Genomic DNA, 25205 nt, shown 5'->3' with positions numbered 1-25205 from the left:
TTACTAGCACAACATAAAGACTCATGTGTGCTGGTATCTCTCCTTGGTCTCCTCTTTTCTAGCAAGTTTATACTATTTTAATTCATTCACTATCAATTTAGTGGGGTTGCAGGAAGGAAAGAAATTAACATCTTTGTTCGGTCTATCATCTTAACCAGAAACCTGTCTTCTTTTCCTTCTTTTTTTTTTTTTTGTCTTTAATTAGGGTTGCCTTATAGTCGAGCTGTAATGTGTGCTGAAACACAGAAGAGACAGACCTCTTACCTGCATATCCAGTTCATGGCATCTTTGAGCAATTTCTTCCTTTGCTGACAAAGCTTCATTTAGTTCTTCTGTTGTTTTCTTCAACTGGTTAGAAACAAAAAGATAAACATTCCAATATGGAGTGCCAACAATTAATAACTGCATACAAACAGCATAGAATTAAATCATTTCTCCCCTTTTCTGTCTTGGGGTATGCGCATGCAGGGGGACATAAAGAACCCTTCTGCAAGAGAAAGAAAGAAGGCAAATGCAACACTGAATTTCTTTTAGCTCTAAGTCCTGTCTTTTCTCTCCTTTGACTTTGGCTCTTCTTCCCAATATCAAGATATCCTTTTTTCTATCTGGCTATGAGGTTCTTGGTAATGATTCTTTAATAAATGAGAAATCTTACCTTGGTAAAATATATATATATCCTAGAGGAATAGGTGTTTCAATTGTTAAAATATATAGCTATTATATTTCAACACAAGTTTTTTAGTCTTATTAAACTTTTATGTTAATTTGTATAGCACCACTTTTATTTTATTTATTTTATTGCCACTATGCTTTTTATGCTGCACCATTTAAAAAAAATTTTATTATTCTGATTCTCAACATAAACCAAACATTCTTGAGTTGTATCCCATTATTACATAAACTCAAAGTTAGCAAAGTATTTTAAAAATTGATTAAAATAAAAGTTTATTATCTCTTCACTTCATGTGACCAATCTCTCTGTAGTATAGATACAAAAAAGTGCATTCAAGGTAACAACTTTAAACCAAACACCATAAAGTAAGAAAGACAAATTACAGCTTGAGTTAAAATTATATCATGTCCAAAGATTTTCCTGAAAAATATTTAGAAACCATGGGGAAGAAATGAGAGAAGACAAGGAATACACATATTACTGTTCATGTACTGGAAGAGACATCCCAGTAGCTTCTACGAAGAAATTCACAGTGAAACTAACAGCATTTTATTAAGATATCATATTTAAAATTATAAAATAACTTTTCTATTAAAACCATAAAAACACATTGCAGGAATCCTTTAGAAATATAGTGGTTCCCTGAGAGCATTTAATTATCTACAAATACTTCACAAAGATAAAGGGTAGAGTAAAGGAGACATCTTCAATTGAAGAATAAAATGAAATAGAAGGTAAAATATCTCTTGTATTATAAATAAGAGTAAATGCATGCCATTTTCCAGGAATGCGTCTATTGTGTTAAATGTGGCATACAGATACCGTTAATGAAAAAAGAAAAAATCATGACTAGAAAACAGGAATTATAAGTTAAAAAATTATTTTAAAGTGGGTTATGCAACAGTACTTTAATTACAAATGTATTTAATTACAAATGTGTAATATTCATTAGTAAAATAGCTTAAGTTCCTAAATTTTTGGTAAAATATAAAGAATTGTACCAGTATATTCCATAAGCAATTTCAACTAAAACACTCTTCTCGTTGATACCTGAAGTTTATCCTTTTTGACCCTGCATAAATAAAAACAATACAAAATTATATACCTGGCGATCAAGGTCAACATAGGCATCATTTCCAGCAGAGACAGGAGATTCTTTACTCATTAGCTGAAATTAAGATTTAAATAATTATAACTATGAGGAAAAAAAGACATGCTACATAGTGTACTTACACAACAAAATTTACACCTAGCCAATACAAAAACACAAAAATTAAAATGAAAACACAAATATAAAAAGAACATTATCCTATACATTAATGCTTTTAAGTCTGAAACATTTTTTCACTCCAGGATAATGCCTTCATTTAAAATTAGAGATCTAAATTCTAGTGCTCATTTTCACTGTAAGACAAGTTGTTAAGTTAAAAATGTGGCTAAATAGGGGGAGTTCCGGTCAAGACGGTGGAATAGACGGTTCCCAGCGTCACTCTCTCCCACAAATCAACCAAATTTACAACTATAAAAATGTAACATCAGCCAAGCTGGGGCCGCTGGAGCTCAGGGGAAGAGGAGGAGAGACCTACGAAGTTCATGAAGGTGGGAGAAACTATGATGAGAGAAAGAAAAAGCTGCTCTGAGCATTTCGGGCTGCGGCTGCTTTAAGGCTTGAGCTGCTGAGCGCATGGAGCAGGAGCCGGCAGAAGCCGCAGCTGTGCCCTTCAGATGGAGTTACTTGGAGGCAGCAGGAGAGAAAAGGGCCTTGGTGGCCCCCAGGACAGCAAGACCACTAATAGGTTTCCCATGAACCCACACAGGAGCGAGGAGCCAGAACAACTGAAAAAAGGGAGCCATTCAGAGGCCAGTGAGTCATCATAAGGAACCAGCACAGGACCCATCCCATGGAAAGTGTTTGGAGCACGGGCGGTGGGCAAGATAGGAACACCAGGAGAACAATGGGATACAGCAAGGACAGACGACCTGCCCCCCAGTCAGCACAGGACCACTCAGAGGAGACTGGTCAGGAATGCAGAATTGCATGGGGTGCAGTTTGATGAAAAAACTCAGGCCCAGATCAGAGATTCTACAGAACACAGATCTACCAGGTTTCTGGAGAGCCAGAAGTACCTATAATATGAACCATTAAACCCTGAGCTGCACAAAACGCCTTCCCTAGGGAAACAGCAGCAAAGTAGGTATTTAAACAACCACACACTCAAGTACAGGTTCCCACAGGAAGTTCCCCCATGTTAGAAGCAAAGGACTAAAAAATTAGTTCTGGCCCAGGCACACCACCAGCACCTTGGGGCCTGCCTGGGAACCGTAGGCTTGGATCCGGGGACTGGACCCCACTCCCACTTCCAGGCAAATTGTGCCAGTGCCTCAGGGCCAGCCCAGGACCAAGACATGGAGAAGGGGACTGGATGCCCCTCCCACAACCAGGCGCACCAAGCCAGTGCCTCGCATCACACCCAGTGACCCAAGGCATGGAGCGGGGACTGGACCTTCCTCCCACAACCAGGCACACTGTGCCAGCACCCCGGGGCCTGTCCAGGGACCCAGGGCATGGAGAAGGGGACCGGACCACCCTCCCACCAGGCACACTGAGCCAGCGCCTTGGGGCCCACCCAGGGACCCAGGGTATGGAGTTGGGGATCAGACCACCCTCCCACAACCAGGCACACCATGCCAGCACCTTGAAGCCCACCCAGGGACCCAGGGCATGGAGAAGGGAACTGGACCCTCCTCCCACAACCAGGCACAACACACCCACACCTCGGGGACCGCCCGGGGACCTGAGGCTTGGAGAAGGGGACTGGACATCTCTCCCACAACCAGGCACACCAAGCCAGTGCCTCAGGTCCTGCCCAGTGACCTGAGGTATAGAGCTGGGGACTGGACCCTCCTCCCACACCAGACACAAAACACCAGCACCTCGGGGCCCACCTGGGTACCTGAGGCATGGAGAAGGGGACCGGACCCTCCTCCTACAACCAGGCACATGGTACCAGCACCTTGGGGCCAGCCCAGAGACCCGGGGCATGGAGATGGGGACCAGACCACCCTCCTTCAACCAGGCACACCAGGCCAGCACCTCATGGCCTGCCCAGGGACCCAGGGCATGGAGAAGGGGACCAGACCCCACTCCCACAACCAAGCACACTAAGTCAGCTCCTTGGGTCTCACCTGGTGACCCGAGGCATGGAGAAGGGGACTGGCCACCCCTCCCACAACCAGGCACATAGAGCCAGCACCTTGGGGCCTGCCGAGGGAGCAGAGGCATGGAGAAGGGGACCAAACGCACCCCACAACCAGGCATACCGCCAGTGCCAAGGAACATACCAAAAACAGCACCTCCATGTGGGTGGCCCACCATAGCCACCACAATAACCATGGCTGCCGCAAAAGCGGCTAGAGGCCACAACCACCACACACATGGTCTGCCAGCCACTGGAGTGCATTCACACAAGAAGAGTCACCAGCAGAGACAAAGAAAAGAAGAGGATGTCTCTTTCCACAAAGCCCATTTCAGAGTGACAGAAGAAGCATCTGCTCTATGATAATATTGGGTGACCTGATCACATCTCTCAGCATTGGACAGATCATCTAGGCAACAAATTAACAGAGTAACCATTATTCTTTCAGAAGGAGAGAAGATATCTAGGGTAATTAGCGGGGGGAGGGGGATGGAATGGGGGATGGAGAGAGATTGGACAAGGGGCATAAAGAATTATGATTTGTAACAATATATATGCTAGCAATATTGATTTAATCAACATATCTCAATGTTCAACACCCAAAATATGTATAATCGATTTTGATTCAATAAATAAAATAATTTTTTTTTTAAAGTGGCTAAATATTTACAAAGACAGTGACTTTTCAGTATAAATATCAACTCTAAGTACTTATTTATTTCTAAAAAGCAAATGTAGACAACATCATTATTAGCCAAAATTAACTGGCTGCTATGGTTGGAGTGTTTGTCTCCTCCAAAACTCATGTTGAAACTTAATCCCAATTGTAATGGTATTAAAAGGGTAGAAAATTCAACTACGGTATTGAAAGGCGGGACCTTTAAGAGGTGAATGAATTAATCCATTCATGGATTACTGGATTAATAGGTAATGGATTAATGAGTTATCACAGGAGTGGGACTAGGGACTTTATAAGAAAATGAAGATAGACCTGAGCTAGCACGCTCATCACCCTCACCATGTGATACCTTGGCACCTTGGGACTCTGCAGAGTCCCCACCAGCAAGAAGGGCCTCACCAGATGGGCCCCCTCAACCATTGACTTCCCAGCCTCCAGAATTGTAAGAAATAAATTTCAATTCTATATAAATTACCCAGTTTCAGGTATTCTGTTATGAGCAATGGAAAATGGACTAAGACAACGGCTAATGGCTAATGACACACATACACCCTATATCTTAGCCTCTCTCACCCTTGTGCTGCAAAAAGAAAAGATCCAAATGGTGTGTGAGGGTTGGGGGAGAAGGGAATAGAATTCTGATTATGAGAAATGTCAGGGGCAGACTCAAATGGTCCCAATCTTCTATTCTCTCTTTCTTATATTCTGTCTGAAGGACAAAAGGGAGAGGTATGATTAGAAATGTGGGAACATACTATTGAGAGATCTTGTGACTTCAGCTTTCATCCGCTCTCCAGGAACTGAAATATTATGTTCACCTGTACCTTTTCCTCTTTATCAGTGGTTCTCAAAGACCCCAAGACCAACAGCATCAGCACTGCCTGAGAACTTGTCAGAAACGCAAATTCCTGGGCCCTACGCCAGGTTTACTGAGTCAAAAACTTTGGGGTTGGGCCTGGTAATGTACTTAATAAACTCTCCAGTGACCTGACCTATACACAAGTTTGGGAATCAATGCTTTGTATTAATGTAATAAGAAGAGGAGAAATTCCCTCTGCACATTTCGAGAAAAAAAAGTCTCAGAAACAGCGAGGCCTCAAATTTTACGCTTTGACAATATTAATAAAAAGATCAATAGAAAGACTTCTTCCAATTGAAAAAATACCCATTGCATCAAAAAAATTTCAGAAAAAATATAAGCAGAAAAATTATTCTACCCTCCAGAAATAATCACTTTTATAATTTTGAAAAATTTGATTTGAGAATTAGCTATCTGTGCCAACCATGGGTCTAGCAGAGTTCAAGTAAGAAAGATAAACCAATAGATAAATACATTACGGTGTGATAAGGGCTGTGACAGAATACTCAGAGAGAGTGCATCTCATTTAGAGGTGAGTAGTAGAAGGGAGTGGAAATATTTCCTTCCAGTCTTTCTTTTTCCCATTGTTACATTTTAGTCCTTATCATAACACAGTAACACCTCAGTAAAAATCTAGGTATGCCACACTGAATACACACTTCTCTCTTTGTAGGTCTCTCATTCAATTATATCTAGTGTACCTGTTCCTTGACTTCCTTGAGCTTTCTTCCTATTTTTCGGTCATAGCCCACCATTCTTGTATTCACTTTCTTACTTTGCTTAGACTCTATAGTGAACACTACCAGTTTTGCATGCCTGAAGTTTAAAGTTTATTCCTCTTTCTTCTGCTAACATCATCATCTTATTCTTGGGCCTCTCCCATTCCCTACTCAATTACGTTCTCTATTTAACCTACAATTCATGGCTTACTACTTTGATGACTTTGTCAACATCATTCCTTCTTCCTGGCAAAAATCTCAATCCAACTACCATACCCTAACTGCTAAGTACTGAGAGAGCAAAATATGTTTAAAAATCACAAAACCCATGTCACTATTAATACAGTTTGCGATCTCAATTTCCAAGCTGCTCAAAAAGTTCAGCTATGATTCTCCAGTCTGCAGCCTCTTTATTCTTTTTAATGCTTATTCCAAACCTTTCCTACTTCTCAAACCTCACCAACTCCCCCACACTCTTCATCAGAAAATCTTGCCTCCAGATAAGAATTTCCCCAATGTCCTACACCCTAACATACAAAATTAGCAGCACTCATGCCCACCCTATCCTTTTTCATTCCTATTATAACACAAGGCTCCTCTTCCCATCCAGGGCCAATTCCTCCGCTGTGTTCATACTGTAGTCTCTTCCCAGCTTCCCAGAGACCCTGCTCCATTTATTATCAATCCTCTCTTATATTTTCAGCCTCTATCTTTCTCCTTCTTGCATCTTCTTCCTATTAGCATTTAAATGGCTAAAAGACTATCATTTACTCAAATAGACATTTCTCCAAAGAAAATAATAAAGAAATGCCAAAAAACACAGGAAAAGATGCTCAACATCATTAGTCATTAGGGAAATGCAAATCAAAATCACAATTAGATATTACTTCATACCCACTAGAATGGCTATTACCAAAAAGATGGACATTAACAAGAGACAGTGAGGATGTAAAGAAATTAGAACCCTCGTGCATTACTGCTAGGAGTAGTGCAACTGCTATAGAAAACAGGTTGTCAGTTTCTCAAAAAATTAAACATAGAATTACCATGTGACCTAGCAACTCCATTTCTGTACATACCTGTATATCCAAAAAATGTGAGAACAGGTCATATCAACTGATGAACTGATCAACAAAATGCAGTATATCCATACAATGAAATACTACTTAGCCATAAAAGGAACAAAGTACTGATACATGACACAACACACCTTGAAAACATTATACTACATAAAAGAAACCGAACATAAAAGGCCACATAGCGTATGATTCCATTTATATGAAATATCCAGAATAGGCATAGAAACAGAAAGCAGAATCCTAGTTGCCAGGGGCGGAAGGGAGGAGGAAATGTGAAGTGACTTACTTAATGGGTACAGGGTTTCCTTTCTGGATGAAGTTCTGAACTAAACAGTAGGTGATGTTTGCACAACATTGTGAATGTAACTGATTTCAACCTCACGACCAATGATTCAATCAATAGCTTTGTAATTAAGACCCCAATAAAGACTCTGTACACAAAAGCTCAGGTGAGTTTCCTCGGTTGGCAATATTGGTGTGACTCTACACATTGTCCCACTGATGTACTAGGAGGGTGACACATCTGGATCCCATGGAGAGAAACAACAGAAACTTTCCCTCTAGGGTCCTCCCAGACCTCACCTCATCCATTTTTTTGGCTTAACAAAAACAACAATTCAGAAACTCATTTAATTTGATTTGTATCCATTTGCTGAAATAAAACTGTTACAATTCCTGAGTTCTCTGAGTCATTCTAATTATAGAACCTGAGGGGTTAATGGGACCAGCTGAATTTATAGCCAGTTGGCTAGATGTGAGGGTGGCCTGGGGATCCCTGAACTTGGGACTGGTCTCGGAAGTGAGGTGAGGACAGTCTTGTGGAGGCCTATACCCTTAACCTGTGAAGTTTGGCCCAACTGGGGGTAGTTGGTGTCAAAAGTCATTCAAAAAAGATTTTTTAAAAAAACCTCACAATTTTAGTTTAATTTGGATTTAGCATTTTCATGTTTGTCTTCTGCATCTTTTCTCTATTAGTTGCATATTCATGTCCTGTATACAGTTGGGTCTCTTCCATTGCTTTCATGATTAAAAACGTTCTCACATTCTGAGGTTGACCAGCTATTAGTCTATATTTTATTTTGACTTTTATAGTTATACGTTTTACATTCAAAATAAATACTCATCTAGAAATTGCTTTGGGTATGGTTGGAGTTGAAGACCCACTTTCTGCCAAACAGAAAACCAAGAGTTAAGTGTCAGATAGTTAATTCAGATAGACTGCTAGTTTAAGATAGATAGATATTTATTATTTGCTCTAGGAATTAGTCTACTATTCCTCGTTCATTAAGGGCGCTGCAAAAAATTAGACATAGTTATATCTATATCTGCAAATTAAATAAAAATAAGAAATTTAAATGAGTATGATTTTTTAAAATAAAAATGAGACAAGCTATATCATAAATATACAGAAAAATTCTCTAAATGAGTAGAAGAATCTTTCTAAAATTTCTCCTTCTTTCATCTGTAAAATAAAGATTTAAAATAAAATAAAATATCCACTTCTACTATTTAAGCTCATATTTGCTTCTTTAATTTTTCACAAACTGTAAGCAAAAAGCTCCAACGTACCTCTTGAATGGCTGTCATGACAACATGCTGAACAGATTCCTCCATCATCATAATGGCTTGGATGTACTCTGAAAATGAGAACAATCTGGAATGTCACTGTTCAAGTTAAAGATAGTCCAGGGAGTAAAGGCTAACACTTCATAAATTCTCGTAAGTAGTTTTCCAGGGTGTTGATTCTTCCTAGGAACCCCTCACACATGGCTAAATATATGTGCCATGGGTAGAGTAAAGGCTAAAAATCACAATATTTATCTTTCCTTAAGATAATTTTTTTTCTTTTCACCATTCCTTATAAAGTTGAGGCCACAACTAAAGGTCACAGGAATGCAGCACCAGCATGAGTTGTGTCACAACATAAAACAATGAAATGGTAAAGCCCAAAGCCGGGATGGAAATGACTCCATGTTACTTTTTTCCCTATTTTTCTCAATATTACTTTTTCTAAAATCTAAAAATTATCTTTCAAATTATCCTTTGCTACATGGTAAAAACTTTAAGTCTGTGCTTTATTGCTATGTGACATCAAAGCTCTGAACTACTGTGCATAATTCCTACCTTAATATTTTCTACTACAGAAAAGAAAAAAACATAAGAAAGCTCAGAGCTGCTTAGGACAAAGAATTAAGATGAACTTAACAAAGAAAATGATACCACAGTTGAACAAATATTGTATGATACTGGGCTTTAAAATAATGACCCACGTCTCAAGTTAAAGCAGCAACTTCACCAATCTCATCCTTACCACTGCCAAAAAAGAGAAAGATCTCTTAGCTGTTAATAGTGACAAAGTTGAAAACAATAATTTCTTCCCTTCTAAAAAAGCCCTGGAAGAAGTTTTCCTTATTGTCAAATCCAACAATGGATGACCAAAATGACATAAAATATAAATAAAAATCAATAGGCCAGGTGGATTCCAACAAATATGGTAAATGTGTTTAATAAGACATTTAAAAGGGTAAAGTAACTAGGAAATTTTAGCCTCGAACTGCCTCTCTGATCCCATTCATCCAAAAATCAAAACCAAAAAATCTTCTCATCCCTCAAAGAGGGGTCTTACCATGAAATTGTCAAAGTAATGTTTTGACAAGAGACTCATTTATTTGGAATGCCCAACTATAATCCTCTGCCTGACAGGTAACTTGTTTAAAAAGAATAAGTACAACACTATAAATTATGACATTCTGCCTGTTAATGCCAAAGCTTTTAGTTTATCAAAACATGTTAAGGAAGTATTGTCGTAAGGATACTTGCACCCAATCAAATGTTTGGTTACACATTCAAATATACACAACTAAATCACAGGCATTGTTCTTAGGCCAACAGTAGGAATACATCATAACTTAATCATTTTTTGGTCAGAGAAGAATTCCTGCGGTCTGAGCTCAATTTTTTGTTTTGTTTTCTTAATGCAGATCACTCTATGAGTACTGGAATACAGCAAAAAAGTGCTTTTAGGTATTCTGTTTACAGGTATCACACAGAATTCAAAATTCATGCTACGATGACTGGACAGCCCTCAAAATGAAAGACTTGAACACAAAAGAGAAGCAGCAGTGCCCCCAATAATGAGGAGGGAAATTTAGTGACATCCTGTTGGGGGTGAAGAGAATAACAGTGGAAGAGGGAGTCAGGGAGTTAGTAAGGTGTGAGAGGGGAAGCGTTAGTTAGGAAGCGGTGTTGCCACGTCAAGGCCCTTCCCCGCGAACACCGTAAAATACTAAATGATAAAAACGATGGCAAGAACTACACTAACATACAACTTTTTAAAAATAAAAAGTAATTTACAAATCTTTAAAGTCAAAAATACCATTAGATATGATTACTGGTGCACATCTATGAGGCAATGCTGGACAATGTGGTGTGCTGTGTAAATCCTAAAATCTTAGCTATCCAAATTTACAGCATAGTTTAGTGCAAAGAGTTTAGTTTAAATGTGGAAGAAACATAGTTTAGTTAAAATGTGAAAGAAACGGGTTTTTGCCCTCATCTAGCCTCTCACAAATAAGAAATCTTGGACAAATCGCATAATATTTATGAGCCCATCTTCCTAATCTGTACAAAGTATCTTTTGTTCTGTTAGTACATAGTAGAATGTCAGACAAAAGGTCTGACACTACGTAAATTAATTGTCAGTGTGTCTTCTACTACTAATCTTTGCTTTTCCAAATTTACCATTTTATGTGCCAGAATTTGCAAAATCAGATAGCCAAGATAAATGCATATTGAGTCTATGTTGCTATTCCTTCCTTCTTCTAATTAGAAAAAATATTTGAACATAAAGACCTTTTATTTTTATATTGCCTTACAGATTACAAAGCAAACAGACACAATTTCATTTACTCCTCCTGACTACCAGGTTTCATATCCTCATTTTGCAGACAAGAAAACAGGCTGGGTATCTGGTTCAAAGTTAGTCAGGTAGTAAATGGTAATCTATACATTATATATCATAAATGTGCAAACGCAGCCTATACTACACAATTCTAAAACTCATTTATTTGATTCTTAGCTCTCTACTGCATTCCTGGGAACAGAGAATGCCCTAAATCTGGATAAGTGAGATGTTAAAATCCCTTTTAATATTTATATAATTTCAGGGGGCAAATTGAATCTAGGTCTTTACATAGAACACTTGGTCTGTGTGAGAAGCTCAATAAATATTATGATTGACTATCTTCTTTTCCATAGGAATATGGATCTAGACATATGGATCTATAGATCTTTTCCTAGTCCTGTTCTATAAATATAAATAGCCAACTCTTAACAGCTATACCCTTCCAAAGTGTATACCTATGTATATGTTACGTAGAATCCCAGAAGTTGATGAATTTCCTAACAGAATGCATAAGAAGTCATCAGCTGATATCAATAAATATAAATAGCCAACTCTTAACAGCTATACCCTTCCAAATTGTAATATCTATGTATATGTTACGTAGAATCCCAGAAGTTGATGAATTTCCTAATAGAGTACATAAGAAGTCATCAGCTGATATCAATGAACTACAATTAAACAATTTCTCATCACCTTAAAATAAAAGCATCTACTTGGAGGTATAATATCTCTTAAATCTTCTTATGTATACCAATCTTCTAATCTTTGAAGAAACTTGTTAGAATTTTAGTAATATACAAAGATTACAAATGTAGAAAATTCTGTATTTTAATTCTTGAGCTAAACTGAATGAATAAACATACCGAAATTTAGTATAAGAATTTTGATAAAATCTAAAAGGAAAATGGCTAAAGAGAAAAAAATACATTGTTTAAGAAAAAAAAAAAAAAAAACAGAATCAGAAACCAATAAAACTAGTCATAGTTTCAAGAAAACAATGTTGACTATTATTAAACATATTATTAGAACATCAAAAAAGTACAGACAAGAAACAGAAAACAAGGGTCGGGGTGGGGGAAACAAGAAAAAAAATCTGTGAACTTAAAAAAAACCCGTCCATCTTCTTTAATGTAAGTAATAGTAAAATATTATGCTGTCATTTAGAACAGCCCCTCTCTACCTATTCTCCTGCTTCATTTCCGTTTATCCTCTACTCACTATACTCCAATTATGGTGCTGTGGGATTTTTTTTTTTAATCCCTCAAAGGTAACCTAGTCTTTCTTACATTGTTTCTACTATTTAGATTACTGTTGACACACTGTCCTTCAAATCTCTGCTAAATAGCTTCCCTGACCCCAAGCCTAGCCTGTCCCCATCACATTTTATGATTATAAAGCATTTGTGGCATTATTTAATGCCCTTCCCCCTCCATTCAAGTTCCTTGAGGGCACGTACTATGTCTGTTTTGTCTAACACTGTGTTCCTAGCCTGTAGCATAATTCAGTAGTTCAATAAATATTTGTGAAATAAATCAACTAAAGAAGAGAGAAAAATAAACAATGTAAATCATACTTTATGTATGATAAATTTGAACATTTTTTAGAAAACAAGTGATTACTATGCAAATGAGCAATTGTCAACAGAGGGGACAGAAAAGCTACATAAGATTAGATAAGCACTCTGGAAGAACAACAAAAAAAAGTTTAATTACATTATTATGTATATATCAAACCTGATTCTCAAATAACTTCAATGAAGTGCAAATCTGTCAATTTGGATATGCTGTACACATAAAAATACTGCATTAATCTAAAAAAATATGTAAACTAAAATTTAACTGATGAAGAATAGTCCTCTCTAAGTCTAAATTAGTGGTTTTACTAATTTACACTCCATATATTGATAAAATAAATATAAACCATTAGGTAAACACCACATTAAGATAACTGACATTTAAAAAATTGTGGCTATAAGAAAGCTCACAAAAACACACAATAGAAAATTGAACTAAAATTAATGTTTAAAAATACTATATATAAAAAGTTATGATGTTTCCATGTTTGCAAGTAATAACATTTTTTCAACCATTACTTTGTGCAAGACACTGTACTATTTTATATACATTATTTCATTTAGTCCTTACAAAAATCTTATGAAGTAGGTACTATATTAAATCTCCATTTACTAAGAAACTAAAAGAGGAGGATTAAGCAATTTGCCCAATATCCCTTCCATAGTTTGTGAGAGGTGAAATATATCTGAACACAAGCTGATCAGGCACTGCAGCCCATGCCCTTAATCTCAAGTACAAATATATTTCCTAACTTGTCATTTTACAAACTGAATAAATCAACCAATAAATCAATAATTAACCAACCAATATTTCAATAATAATGATAATGATATCACACATTAGATCAATTCAGTTCTAGGAACTTAAAATTGGATATTTTAAATTACAATACAAAAGACACAAGGAAAAATAAAAAATGATAGCTCAGAGTTAAACGGTTAGCAAGAGATTTTTCTAGCATTGAAATATATACACAAGCAAAAAAAACCCAGATAGATATACAGACAAATCATTTATTTATTTTAAAAGTCTTTGTTCATCTTTGTGAAAAAATCCCCAAACGCCCTTTACTTTCAAGGTTTTCTCACTAGACTATGTTAACACAAAATATCCTGTGGTATTACTACAAATTTTATAATTATTTATAGATAAATGGAATGAAACTATGTTGACATATGCAATATTATTCTTTCCTTTAAAAGACAGCCAAGGCAACATCTAAAATTTAACTGAGAGTAATTTCTTAAAGAATATCTACCATATTCAGGGGTAGGGAACCCTATTCCTAATCTATCTTTATTATTTAGAGACTGCATATAATTTAGAGACTCTTCCCTCCCCTTTTACCACAGTAAAGACAAACTTGTAACGTTTCCAAATACGCGTGTTCTTTAAAGAAAGAAGTCTAAGGCATCTGTCTATTACAGACATAGCTGGGAAGGCAGAACTGAGTACCTATTAAACTGTGGTGCATCTCTGCTAATTTTTCCAAATGAATAGGTGAACCCTGTCCAATGAGCAGTAAACTTCATCATATTCAGTGTAGTTAAGGTGCATTAAAAACAATGCATTCAAAGAATTAATGTGGTCTTAAAAAAAAAAAGAAAAGAAAAAAGAATTATGTGGTCTTACAGAAAGGGAAAGACAGTAAAATTTATTCTAACATGCAAAACTCATTTAAAATTAAGAACAAATTACTAGCAACATCACAGAAAACAGCATTCTCTGAGGGTGGCCTTAAAAAGATGTTATTGTTTGTACTGATGATTTATATATAAAATATACAATGTGTATATCTTATTTAAAATGCATGCACTAACTTCAAACAAATTACCTTGCTTCTGTTCACAGTTCACAGCACAGCCTAAAATGAGTTGAAGCATCCTCCCGAGCTCTGCTGCATCAGAATGCTCCCCAATAAGGTTCACATCAGGGAGGGTAAAGTCATTAATTTGCTGTCCTAAAATCTGAATCAAGATAAAAAGATTACAATTGCATTTACATTTATATGACCAAATAAAATATGTGACAGACATTAATTTGTTATCACCAGAAACTCACCACCAAGGAAAGAGCTATTACATCAATCTCACTCCCAATTTCTATTTTTACTTTCCATACCTACCTAAATTATTACGATCTTGAGTTACAGCAACTTAGTCCCTAATCTGCTATGTGTTACGTACACTGAGCAAAGACAGAGTACTACTGATCCTTCTACTACTCCAAGAAGGACTGAAGAAGTAGAACCTGAGGCGTCTGAACACGGGGGCACCAGGAAGAGCTGAGATTAAGTAAGATCCCTTTAGCCACCTTCACTCCATGTGACTCCCCAAATGCTGGCAGCAGATGCCTATATCAGGAAGGAAAATGGAGGATTCTGTCACGGGGAAATTGACTAGACCCAAATGAAATGACTTATATGCAGACAAATGGGTAGGTCTGTCTGCTAACCCTCCAGTGAAATTAACCACTAAAAAAGCACCCCCACGGTCTAGGCAAAAATTTTACAGAGAAGACTTCTAAAGCAAAGGCAACTGGCTCAGTCGGTAAGATCGTGGTGTTGTAACACCAAGGTCAAGGGTTCGGATCCCCATACCAGCCAGCCACCAAATAAATAAATAAAGCACAGGCAATGAAAGCAAAAACAGACATATGGAATTACATCAAACTAAAAAGCTTCTGCACAGCAAAAGAAACAACCAACAGAGTGAAGAAGCAACCAGAATGGAGAAAATATGTGCAAACTATTCATCCGACAAGGGATTAACATCCAGAACGTAAAAGAGACTTAACATCAAAAAAACCCAAATAATCAAATAAAAAAATGGGCGAGTGACCTGACAGACATTTCTCCTAAGAAAACATACAACTGGGCAACAGGCATATGAAAAAATGTTCAACATCACTAATCTTCAGGGAAATGCAAATCAAAACTACACTGAGATATCATCTTACCCCAGTTAGACTGGCCATTATTAAAAAGAGTGAAAATAATACATACTGGTGAGGAGGCAGAAAAAAGTTCACTCTTACACAGTAGTGAGAACATAAATTAGTCCAACCATTATGGAAAACAGATTCCCCAAAAAACTAAAAATATAACTACCATATAATCCAGCAATCCCCCTGCACCCCTATATTTATTGCAGCACTATTCTATAGAATCAACCTAGGTGCACATCAGCAGATGAACTGATAAAGAAAACATGGTATATATACACAAGGTATATATACACTCAGTCTTAAAAAAGAATGAAATCCTGTCATTTGTGGTAACACAGATGAGACATTATGTTAAGTGAAATAAGTCAGATACAGAAAGACAAATACCACATATTCTCACTCATATGTGGGAGATAAAAAAACAATAAGTTGAACTTTTAGAAGTAGAGAGGAGTATAAGTAGAAAAAATAAGTTCTAGTGATCTACAGTAGTGATAAGCATCTATAATTAACAATAATTTATTGTACGCACTCAAATTGCTAGAAAAGCGATCAAATGTTCTCATCACAAAGAAAGGATAAAGTTTTGCAATGATGAATAGGCTAATTACCCTGATTTGATCATCATGCATTGTATACATGCAATGAAATATAACTCTGTACCCCACAGATATGTATAACCAATACGTTTCAATTAAAAAATAAGTTCCTTTAAAGAAAATAAAATACTTAACACAAATATATACAAAGAATAATTTTTAAATTTTTGCCCTAATGTACATGAACATATTTTGAAGAATTTTATTCTTGAAAGTAATTTTTAATAGAACTATTTTGTGACCTATTATATAATAAAACTAATTTTTGCTGATAAAAAATTAAAAAGCACCCCCACTCAGATTCTAATCAGCTTTATACAGTTTTTGCTTTACTTTCAAATATCAATGACCAAGGATCATTAAGACATTTGAGAAAACTCTCCAACACGAAAAACAGATAAAAACAAAGAAACTCAGAGGAAAGCAAACAATGCAGAAAGTGGAAGAAAATAAAATTTTAAAAATTCTTAATTAGATATAAAGGTGGCAAAACTATCAAGAAAGGCAAAAAAATGATTATTTAAAAACTGAGTATCATGGTTTTCTCTAGACAGGTGTGGAAAGAGGTTGTGATCAGGAAGGCAAACACAGGGCCTTCTAGGGTGCTGGCAGTGTTATACTATCCTGAGTCACAGGGCTGTCCACTTTATAATTAACTGTTAAACTGTACATATACATATTATCTGCTTCTCTGAATGTAAGTTTACTTCACAATGAAAAAGCGATGGGAGTTGTGGGGAAGTCGCAGGGGGAAGAGCAGAGACCTAGAATGAAGAAGCGAGCCAAACAGTTACATGTGGGGAAACACACCACACACAGGTCATCACAGGGCAAAGTCTTGGAGCAGGAGTGCATTGATGAACTCCAAGAACAGCAAAAAGATTAGTGTGTCTGGTGGACAAATGGTAGGTGATGAGGTAAAAGAGCTGGGATAGGAGGGAGTCAGATCATTTAGGTCCTCATGAGTTATGTTAAGGATGTAGATTTTAATCTGAATAATGTGGAAAACAAACTGAATTAAATGAATAGGAATACCAACGCAGATTAAATTTAATTTTTCCCCTTGAACAGGAAAATCAAGCTCTAGTGGGATATATAAAAAATTGCTAACAGTGAAGCCTCCTGGGAGGAAACTAGGTACTTAGGTTAATAAATGAAGAAAATAAATATATAAGAGTAAAAAAAAAACCTATGATCAATAGTCTCAGAGAGATAGAACAAAGAATACATTCATAAAGAAAGAATAGCATCTAAAAATTACATTCAGAAAATAAAAAAGTGGGGCTGGCCAGTTAGCTCACTTGGTTAGAGTGTGGTGCTGATAACACTAAGGTCAAGGGTTTGGATCCCCTTACTAGCCAGCAACCAAAAAAAAAAAAAAAAGAAAGAAAGAAAGAAAGAAAGAAAGAAAGAAAACAAAACAAAAAAGTGTTCATTGGAGTTAAAAGTATAATAGCAGAAATTAAAAATTCCATAGGCAAGCTGGAAGAAAGATGTGTAATTATGCAGAAAGTGGAGCAAAAACATGAGAGAAAAAAGGAGTGAAATGGTTAGATAATTAAAGGATCAAGCCATGAGGTTCAATAGCTGAAAAGGAGTTCAAGAAAGAGAAAAGAGAAAACAATGGGGCAGAAATGAATAAAAAAAATAATGTAAGAAAATTTCCTAAAACTAAACCAGTAGGTATTCAGATTTTAAGGGTTTGCTAAATGCCAAGCACAATAAAACAATACAGAACAACAACAAAACACCACCTCACACCAAAGCACACCAGCATGAACACTGGAAAGAAGATCCTAAAAACTTCCTGAAAATGAACGAGTTACCGACAGGGAACGGGAATCCAAACGAGAGACTTAAACAGCAACACGGGAAGCTAGAGGACAACAGAATGATCCTACTGAGAGATTATTTCCAAATCCACGTCCAACTCAACCATGAAGCATAAAGGGAGAGCTAAGATTATTTTCAAACATACAAGGCCTAAAAAAATATCTATCATGTATTTTTCTGAAGATGCGCCTTGAAAATGTACTCCACCAAAAGAAAGTAAACTAGGAAAGAGAAATGCGCAGGATTTAATAAATGGAATCCGAAACAGGAGAGGGACAAAGGAACTCCCAGTGTGAGGGTGGAAGGTAATGACGGATCATTAGGTTTTGAAAGGGCATAATAAGGTTCCAATGTTAATGTGAAGATGTTAAACCATCCTCAGAGACTGAGATCTTCCCTCTCTGAGCACGATCAGCATGGCTAGGTAATGCTAATTGGGGCCACAGAGAAATGCTGGCAGACCCAAGGCCTAAAGCACTGCCAAGAAAAATTGGGGTTTGGACGGGTAGCAGGGGAGGCGGACAAAAAAATAATAAGAGGGAAAAGAAAGAGGTATATGGGTAGATTATCTGAGCCTCAGTTTCTCGTGTACAAGACCAGGATAGCAGTGCTTACTTCATCTGGTCAGACTGCAGCTCTAAGCATGATGCCTGTCTCGTGATAACACTCAGGAAAATGGTTCCTAAAACATCATTATCCTCTTCATTGCCATAAATTTCTTAATTCTTTTTTCATTGTAATACTTTATTTCTACTTATACTTTACAAAATGAGCATGATGCTCAGAACAAGATCACTTCTCCTGAGCCCAAAAGGTTTAGTAAATATTCCTTCTTAGCACCCTTAGAAAGTAACAAAGACTTCCTACGACGAAAAAAACAGAACAAAAAAACCACTCTTTTGCCCTTTTGTCAAGCTGTCTAATACTAACCCTATGTGCACATTTATATACCTCAAATATATTTTTCTTGGAAATTAATATTTGTTTTTTTTTTCAAAATAATATTTGAATGATTAGAAAATTCAGAGTGCCTTCTGTGTGACAGCACTGTGCTGGGGGCTGGGACAGAACGACAACTGTGTCAGGTATGGCCCCCACCTCATTTCATGGCTCTAATGATATCATGAGGTAAGACAACCAAATAAACCAACAAAGAGGAAGGCTTCTGCTACAGCCAGCACTAAAGGGAATAAATAGGGTGGTGTGACTGAGTAATGAGGAGGAGGGGTAAAGCTGCCCTAACTGAGACAGCACATACTCAGGGAAAGCCTCTCTGAGGAGGGGACAGTGAGCTCCAATGAGCACAGGGAACAATGACACAAGCTGACGGAAGAGCACTTCACGCAACAAGAGCAGCAGCACAGAGGCTCTCAGTAAGAGCAGGCGCCGCCCACCTGAGCCTTGAGGCAGGATGAATATGGCTGTGTTACCAGGAGGGAAAGGGAAAGCATTAGAGGGTCACGTAGCACCTGTGGCCCATGGTGTGAAACGTGGATTTGATTCCCAATGCAACAGAAAACCACGGAAGACTAAGAAGGAGACTGACATTATCAAATTATATTTTAAAAAATCATCCTGGCTTTAGAGTTGAGAATAGACCATGGCGGGTGCAATAGTAAAATCTGGGTCATCAGCTGGACTACTTTAGTTATCTAGGCAAGAGCCAACGATAGCTTGGTATAGGGTGGTATCAGAGAGATGAAGAAAGCTATATTTTGAAGGTTTAACTAATAGGTCTTGCTGATAATACTAAAAGAAGGACGGACTACAGAATGATTTCTAGGTTTTGGGCTTGAGCAGTAGGGTGGATGATAGGGTCACTTACTGAGATGGAGAAGACATGCTATTGGTATGTATGTTGAAGTGAGTCTATGCTTTACCGCTGAGGAGGCAGGCACTACAGATGCAGGTAAACTACAGATGCAGGAAGAAAACAGCAGGAAAATAACATAGGGTTCTAGGCAGTGGTATGTCCATTTAACATCTGTGATCATGAAATTTAAAGAGAACTTAGTTAGTTCCACTGCCTGATTTCATCTGCAGCAACATCTGACTGTTCTGATGCAGACTTGGGGGACAGACTGAGCTCATGCAGGGGTGGAGGTTTGCCAAGGAATAAAATGGAAGTAGGCAATGGAGCTGACAGTAACAGTGCATGAACTCAAAACTACCTTCACAAGTAAGGAAAGAAAGAGAGAATTAATAGTTAGCATAAAATAAAATTTAACATAAACTAGTAATCATCTACAAACCTATCCATAATGTAGTGAAAAAGATCATTCACCTATTAGCCTCCTAATAGATGGCAATTTGACCAAAATCCTAGAAACTATACAATGGAAGACAAAGCAATTATTAATTTTGAAGGCAATTTTTCCTTAACTTGAAACTATTATAAAATTAAACTATCCTATAGTAATATTCTAAACAGAATGAGAAAAAAATCCTTACCTCATGATTGTAATCCAGAATTCCTTTTAAAATTTTCTTTAAATTGCTTATCTGTTTACAGAGAGAGAAGAGAATCAGGTAAAAGACAAGCACACATCAAAACATTGTTTAACATAAGCTGCTGAGCCACCAGTCATCCTAGTTAACCATAAAGTAAATTTAAAACAAACTCAGTGGCGTTTTTGAATAATCATCAAAAATGGACTTAATTTATTTGATCTAAGAGATTTATAAAAACAAATTGTTTCCAATATGTAAAAATTTCAGTGTCATGACCACATTCACAACAACTGAAGGATAAACTGAAGGTAACTGAGTAAGACTTAACAGTAAGATTAAATTATTCAGATTTTCTGCAAATAAAGAAAAAAGTGTGCCACCTTTAATGAAGACCTCAGTTCAATGCTGTTTTCCCTACAAAAGTGGAACTGCATCAGTTAGAGCATTAAGCAAAAATTAAGTGAAAATTACTTTTGGAAATCTCTTACAGATAACACACAAAGTACAATTATAATGTCTCTAAATTCATCCACTGTCAGAAAAGACTGCTGTTTCTTCAGTTGAGCACCAAAGTAAATATTTTTTTAACCATAAGGTTAAAAAAATTACTATTATATTTTGAAACACTAGACTAACATTCAGCATTGCAAGATATCTGCGCTACAAGAAGCACCCTAGAAATAAGACTGGACGAGGGGGCAACATACAGATGCCTCCCAATATGCATTTGCTGCACAGCGCAAGCCCACTGGCCACATGTCATCTGGGTGAAATAACAGGCAGAATCACCTGCACCAGTACTGCAAACTGTAATTTTTTTTCTTTTTTCTTTTTTTGATTCCACTCATATAATCAGATTTGTGTTAAGTTAAACATGTATATGATATGGTTCTACTGATCATCTTTGTTGATCCAGCCGACCTTGGCCAATGTTAGCAGTTAAAGATGTCCTAGAACAAAAGACAGCAATGCCTTCGGCTATCACAAGAGGCTGAATCACAGCAGTGAAATCCAGTAGCTAACTAAAGGCATTTATTTTTAAGGGAGAAAATAAACCGAAAACATGCATATTAAAAAAAAAAGAAAAAAACAACAACAACTCATAAATAAAATTAACACACATACTTCTGGAAAAATCTGAAGATATAAAAAATGCATAATATATTTATTTCCTTTATTCTCGGATGTTCATTTCTCATATTTTAACTTTTTTTTTTTTGGTTCCTAGCCAGTACTGGGATCCAAACCCGTGATATGACCTAGATGTTACCAGCACCACACTCTCTCAAGTGAGCTAACCAGCCAGCTCCATATTTTAACATTTGAAATTAGGAAGTCTAAAAATCAATATGTTCATTTAAAATGGTAGTTTTTTTTCTTATTGGAAAAAGCTATATATCTTTTCTTTAATCAATAGCATCATAAAATTAAGAAGTATAACATGGGGTAAAATATGGAGAACAGGAATTTCAGTTCTGAACATTTAGAACATGATAAACTTTTTACCCTTCTCTATACTACTACCACTGCCACACTCAAGACATGAAGACAGTGTGCTGGGGTAAGGGAGATGCAGCTCCCTCTTTGGTCAAGCCAGCAAGCAAACACAAAATAATTAGCAGCATTATTTTAAACATCCATGAATTGTTTTAAACATGTTATAACATCAAAAAGTAATCACTTTAATTGCCTGCTCTTGAAAGATTGTTTAGAAATTAAAATAGGACCATTAAACAATTCCCATTCACTAGCTCAGTAAAAAAGAAGAAATTAGATTCTGGCAGACCCAGTATCTAAGCAATCAATAAACACTTTTGATCACACATGTGTTTCTTGGGAGAAATATGAAGACCAATCAAGCTTAGTATACCCTAAATCCAGGGGCTTCACAGGCTTAACCATTAGTATTTCTGAGTCTATAATAGTCTATACCAAAAAGAAATGGTTCCAGGTTTCCCAAATTGCCAGTCATGTGACTATTACGGAGTCATAAACATCACTTCGGTGTAACAAAATACACTTGCAAGGGATTGGGATGGTGTGAATGTGGCTATAAAGGGAGCACCAGGGAGCCTTGGGATGACAGAACAGTTCTGTATCTTCACCGTGGTGATAGTTACAGCAAGCTACACATGAGCCAGAGCTATACAAAATTGTACACACAAATGCAAAAGAGTACATAAAACACTGGTGATATCTGAACAAAATGTGGATGTACCCATGTCAGTTCCCTAGTTTTTGTGCTGTATTATAGTAACGCATGATGTTACCATTGGAGAAACTGTGTGAAAGGTACATAGAACCTTTCCACATATTTTTTCTGTAACTCTCTGTGAACCTATGATTATTTCAAAATATGAAGTGAAAAAAATAATTTAATAGGTTGCAACAAACATTTTAAAAAATAAAATAAAAACATCACTGCATAAAGTAAGGGTAAAAATTTATTCAGCTGTATATGCACATACATTTAGGTGGGCAGCAGGTTGCAATGTAAACTGTATTATTGTGGGTTTTGGTCGAAGAAGGTTGAGAAATACTGGAACTTAAAGCTAGTGGAAAGGAAATGAAAATGTTTCATTGTCTGAGCATTTTGGACACAGTTAATAATGATCAATATTTTCTCATTATTAACAATTCCACTAATAACAACCAAGTACTGGGCATAACATTAACTCATTTATTTCTATGAGGTAAATCCTACTACAATCCTCATTTTACAAATGGGGAAACCAAGGCACAGAAAGGTTACAACACTTCTTCCAGAGATAGTAAATAGTAGAGCCATGATGTGGACACAGGCACTCCAGCTCCAGATTCCATGCCCTCAGTTACTATGCTTTACTGCTTACATCATGTCATATTTAGGGGAGCAACTTCAGTTCACCTCTAATCTTTTATTCTGGATTACTTTGCTATAGTCTACCTAAGTTTTTAAAGCTCAATGGACACAACAGATCAAAAATCAACAAATATCATAAACACACAAATACTTAAAGATTTAACAGATGGAAAAAGAAAAAGAAAATACCTTTAGTCTCCAATTATCTCCTACTTCAGTTTTGATTCTGTTTAGCCAATTTTCATCAAAATATGCAGGATCTCTGCAAATAAGGAAGAGCTAGTATATTAAGATCATGTAACTATCAAGCTAACAAAAAACAAAGAAAATTGAATCCCATCAAATAACATCACTTAACTGCAACATAAAAATGTATCTGCCACGTATTAGCCACTAAATAACTCAGGGTGTGAGACCAGATGCAATTACAGATTTCTCTAAAATCCACTTGGCTGCTACCAGCTCATTAAAAAAAGATATATTGTTTAATTGAAAACAAACTAAAAGGGAAAAAATGGTAACATACAGTTAATACATTTTAAAAACAAACTATTGATAAATATACTAACCTAAAATTAACTTAATGTAGCTACCACATGAATATCTAAAACAGTCAAAATCAATGACACACATTTTTAAATAAACAAAATAAATACATCAAGAAAGTTAAGCCTCCACAACCAGGCAAGCAACAGAGCACACCAAACCCACAGTGGTTAAGAAAAGTTCTTGAGGAGGTAGACCAACGCAGCAAAATATTTACCACCAAGCTCCACTCCCTGGAAGAGAAACCTCAAAGCAATTAATTTGAGACACAACAGAGAACATATGACAAATCCCCTCAGAGAAAAAAAAGACATTATATATCAGTCCTGAAAAATAAGCAAGTTTAAGAAAAATCTCTGTCCTGGTTTTTTTTGTTACTTTTTCTTTCTCGATAATCAATAGCAATTTCTCTCCATTCATCTGGAAGAATGTCACATACAAATACGATGACTCATTTGATTACCCTATAGAAATACATTGTCAATTTTTTGTATTCAATAAACCTTTAAAAAAAATAAAAATAAAATTAAAAAAAAAGAAAGTTAAAGTAAGCTTTTCAGTTAACATTTCAATGACCTCCATCACCTAATATTTCAATGGTCCCCAATAACATCACTAAATTTCAATTTCTTCAAATAATATAAAATGAAAACTTACTTTCTCAGATATAGTACTAAGCATTAGACAAAGTTAGACACCATCTCTGTTTGCAAAAGTCTTAAAATCTAAGATAACACTAGTGTGTAAAAACACACTGAAAGAAGGATAGAACCTGTATACTTGTCCTTTTTCCTAGGAAAACCTCCCATACTTCTAATAAACACTAAAAACAAAATAAAACTTTTCAAACCCAGCATGAACCTCATTTTAAAGTTTTTGAAACTGATGCTCTTAGAAATTAGATTATTTGTCCAGGACCAGAGATAGAATATCGGTTTGTCCTGCTCTAGCAACTGCTAAGTCCAAAGACCTTTCCAGAACACCACAACTATCTCTATTCACCCCCCAAAAACAGAATGGCAGTGAAACAGACATGTTAGGAGAAATCTACATTTCAACTTTCACCGTCACCCAAACTGAGAACTAATTTTATTGAAACTAGCTTTAAATGAAGCAACATGCAACTCAGAATTTTTAACTTTTAATATGAAAAAAAGAAATATGGACTTAGGTAATTAAAAGAATATGAAAAATCAATTACAACTCAGATACCTCTACAGAAATCTGTTGACTATTTTTGAAGCCTTTCATATCACTAGAGAACATACTCACTTTGTCTATCCATCTACTTTCAAAAACAGCTT

The 25205-nt window shown here is 36.4% G+C and overlaps 1 protein-coding gene across 4 annotated transcripts in view; it reads right to left on the bottom strand.

Moving 5' to 3' along the window:
- The window catches only part of HOOK3 (hook microtubule tethering protein 3), a 117378-nt gene that overhangs the window by 66941 nt on the left and 25232 nt on the right, over positions 1 to 25205 (bottom strand). For all 4 annotated transcript variants that reach the window (XM_063080037.1, XM_063080039.1, XM_063080038.1 and 1 more), the window contains exons 3-8: positions 23545 to 23617; positions 20514 to 20564; positions 14519 to 14651; positions 8776 to 8843; positions 1779 to 1841; positions 265 to 348 (exon numbers count right to left, since the gene is read on the bottom strand). In XM_063080037.1, the coding sequence (XP_062936107.1) occupies positions 265 to 348; positions 1779 to 1841; positions 8776 to 8843; positions 14519 to 14651; positions 20514 to 20564; positions 23545 to 23617 (472 nt within the window). The remainder of the gene's footprint in view (positions 1 to 264; positions 349 to 1778; positions 1842 to 8775; positions 8844 to 14518; positions 14652 to 20513; positions 20565 to 23544; positions 23618 to 25205) is intronic.

Source organism: Cynocephalus volans, chromosome 15 (genome assembly GCF_027409185.1).
Source record: "Cynocephalus volans isolate mCynVol1 chromosome 15, mCynVol1.pri, whole genome shotgun sequence".
Classification (NCBI taxonomy): domain Eukaryota; kingdom Metazoa; phylum Chordata; class Mammalia; order Dermoptera; family Cynocephalidae; genus Cynocephalus; species Cynocephalus volans.
This window is presented reverse-complemented; position numbering and strand designations above follow the sequence as displayed.